Source organism: Mesitornis unicolor, unplaced genomic scaffold (genome assembly GCF_000695765.1).
Source record: "Mesitornis unicolor isolate BGI_N332 unplaced genomic scaffold, ASM69576v1 scaffold40724, whole genome shotgun sequence".
NCBI lineage: Eukaryota > Metazoa > Chordata > Aves > Mesitornithiformes > Mesitornithidae > Mesitornis > Mesitornis unicolor.
Genome location: NW_010180136.1, coordinates 1 through 3,152, shown reverse-complemented (window position 1 = coordinate 3,152; position 3,152 = coordinate 1). Strand labels below are relative to the sequence as shown.

Genomic DNA, 3,152 nt, shown 5'->3' with positions numbered 1-3,152 from the left:
GCTTTGTCTTCCTTGAACAATGGCTGGGGCGAAGCCACCCGCAGCCAGCACTGGGAGGGAGGGGAAGGGGGAGGGACGAGCCATGCTGCCCCGTTACCTCCCTCCCCAAACAGGGCCAGGAGCCAGGCCATTCCTGATGGCCACCCAGCACAGCCAGGACGGTGGTGGCATGGGGACAGGATGGGGATGGAGGGGAGTGCAGCCCCCATGGTGTCCTGTCCCCCCCAAAACAGCCCTGGGGCACAATGCCGTGGGGATATTGAGGTCTCCTGCTGGGACCCATGTCCTGATGATGCTGCAGGGCTGTGGGGTGAGGGGACAATGTGCCAGGGGGTCCATGAGACCTGGGTGCAGGGCTCCTGCATCCTCCAGCTCCTTCCCTCAGGGACCCCAGCCCCATGCCCACCTTTGATCTTTGCTGAAGGACACCGAGGTTGTGGGGAGCCCCACAACAGCCATCAATACCTCTGCCTTTATCCCACCCTGATCAATCCCATGTCTCCTCTGCCAGCCCCAAATTCAGTGCCCACCCCTCCAGGAGTGTCGTTGGGAACCGAGGGCTCTGCACAGTCCACGTTGGTGCTGGCCCCTTAATGGGAGGCTCATCCCTCCCCTCCAAGGCTGGGGGTGAAGGGGGGTCCCTGGGTCCATCACCAGTGGGTCCTAGGGGGGTTGACCCTCTCAGCACCCCAGCCATGGTCCATGGCACTGGAAGATGTTTTCTGTGGCTGGGAGGCAGAGGGAGGTGGCGAAGGTCCCCATCCCTCCCGGGGCACAGCCAGTCCCAGCACGGCCGCTCAGACCGGGTGGACGAACTGGTAGACGAGGCGCTGGGAGATGTCGGGTTTGCGGATGATGCCTTTCTTGTAATACTGCCGGATGGAGCGGCTCAGCTTGTCGTAGTTCATGGCCGGGCGGTTCTTCCGGATGCCCCACAGACGAGCCACTTGCGCCGAGTCCTCGATCTTGAAGATACCTGGGAGGGAAGCAGGACATGGGGGGAGGTTACAGACTCACTAAACTTCCCCAGCACCCATCGGAGCACCCACGCACCCACCTTTCTCCTTGTTGAGCCAGCGGATGAAGCGGCCGTAGTTGTGGGGTTTCAGCAGCAGCTCTTTGAGGAATTGCCAGAGGTGGATGGGTTGGCCAGCACAGGACGAGTCCACCTCGCTGTCTGCCCAGCTGGAATCACCTCCTGCCATGGAAAAAATGGGTGAGATGTGGGGAGAGACCTCTCCGCTCTTTACCACCCTAGGGACCCACACAAGTCCTCATCTGGGACATCCCAGCTCAATGACCGTGAGTTCCTGGAGCAGGGACAGCAGCTCAGTTCTGTCCTTGTGCAGCCCCATAGGGATGCATGGGGTGCAGGACAGGGCCAGCAAGGGTCTCACGGCCGTTTCCCCTTTACTGCATCTTTTAGACAGCCCAGGGACTGCTCTGGGAGCAGCAGTCACTCCAGTGCACCAGTTAATTGCAATTAAGCAGAGAGCAACCTCTCAAATACCCCAGACCTGAGGGAAGCTGACCCCGTGCAGAACCCACCGCAGTATCTCACGTCTCCCGGCACAGCTTTTTCCTTCATCCAGGCGGCTGGAAGGGAGGAGCGGGCGGTCAGAGGGGCATCTCCCATCACACAGCATCACCCGTCCTCCCCAGCTCCCTCCTGGTCCCCAGCACCCACCAGACTTCCAGATGTCGAGGTGGGCGTGCAGGATGTCGCCGCAGGCGGGCGAGCGCTGGCAGAACTGCTCCTCGGACATGGCGCACAGGTCCTTTCCCGACAGCTCCTGGAAGGATTTCCCGATCTGCGGCAGCCGGTACTGGTGCTCCGTCCACAGGATCCACTTCTGCACATTGCCGGGGCTCCAGTCCACGGGGTCTGGGGGCAGAGGGTGAGCAGGGACGGTGACAACTCCAGGCAAAGCCCTGGCAAACTCAGCTCACCCCACAGCAGCCCTGGGAACTCATCCCCTCCTGCCCCGCTGCAGCATGACCCACCAGGGTGGAAGCACCCCACTCTGGTCCTGGGGACAAGACCGTCCCCTTGCCACCTCTGGGAAGCCTCATCCAGCCTTTTGGAGCCCTGCTTGCTGCCTGCACCATCCCAGGTGACACCAAATCAAGGGAGTGGGTGCATAAACCTAAGCACATCCCGAGACTGCCAGAGTCATGGCAGTAGTACCCCAAGGAGGGCATCCCAGTGATGCATCAAGAGGAATTATCCCAGTGATACCCCAAGGAGGACACCTCAGTGATACCCTAAAGGGAATTATCCCAGTGATACCCCAAGGAGGACACCTCAGTGGTGCCCCGGGGAGGACACCTCAGTGAAGCCCCAAGAGGAATTAACCCAGTGATGCCCCAAGGAGAACACCCCAGTGATACCCTAAGGGGAATTATCCCAGTGATGCCCTGGGGAGGACACCTCAGTGAAGCCCCAAGAGGAATTAACCCAGTGATGCCCCAAGGAGAACACCCCAGTGATACCCTAAGGGGAATTATCCCAGTGATACCCTAAGGGGAATTATCCCAGTGATACCCTAAGGGGAATTATCCCAGTGATGCCCTGGGGAGGACACCTCAGTGAAGCCCCAAGAGGAATTAACCCAGTGATGCCTCAAGGAGAACACCCCAGTGATATCCTAAAGGGAATTATCCCAGTGATACCCCAAGGAGGACACCTCAGTGAAGCCCCAGGGAGGATTATCCCAGTGATGCCCAGTGGCAGCAATACCCCAGGGAACTCAGTCCTGGGCTGTCCTGGTCCCCTCGCATCCAACCCCATGCCCAGGCTGGGGGACACCAGCTGGCCCAAGGCTGTTCTCAGCCACACACACTCACCCACCCATTCCTAATGTCCCAGGGAAAACGGGATAGAGAAAAAGATAACAAAAATCCTGCTGTTTGCACCTGAAGCAATGCCCAGGGGAGCCAAGCAACAGCTGAGCTCCCCCAAACCCCAGCACCTCATTGCACACCCCTGGGCTTTAGCCCCCACACCGGCACATCCCTCCTCTCGCCGTACCCCACAGTGGGGGTCACCCTGCCCACAGCCCCCATGGAGGCCGTGGGGGCACCCACCTGCAGCGATGTTGAGGAGCTTGCAGGCTGTCTCGATGTCCTTCAGCACTTCGCCCACCACCATG

The 3,152-nt window shown here is 60.1% G+C and overlaps 1 protein-coding gene across 1 annotated transcript; it reads right to left on the bottom strand.

Annotated features, from left to right (window-relative positions):
• Nucleotides 1–797: 797 nt before the first annotated feature.
• SPDEF (SAM pointed domain containing ETS transcription factor) lies at nt 798–3,151 on the bottom strand. Its single transcript, XM_010183017.1, has 5 exons — nt 3,088–3,151; nt 1,688–1,885; nt 1,549–1,596; nt 1,058–1,198; nt 798–976 (listed from the first exon to the last, which is right to left on the bottom strand). Exons 1-5 carry the CDS (start codon nt 3,149–3,151, stop codon nt 798–800), a joined length of 630 nt encoding a protein of 209 aa, XP_010181319.1.
• Between the last annotated feature and the right edge of the window lies 1 nt (nt 3,152).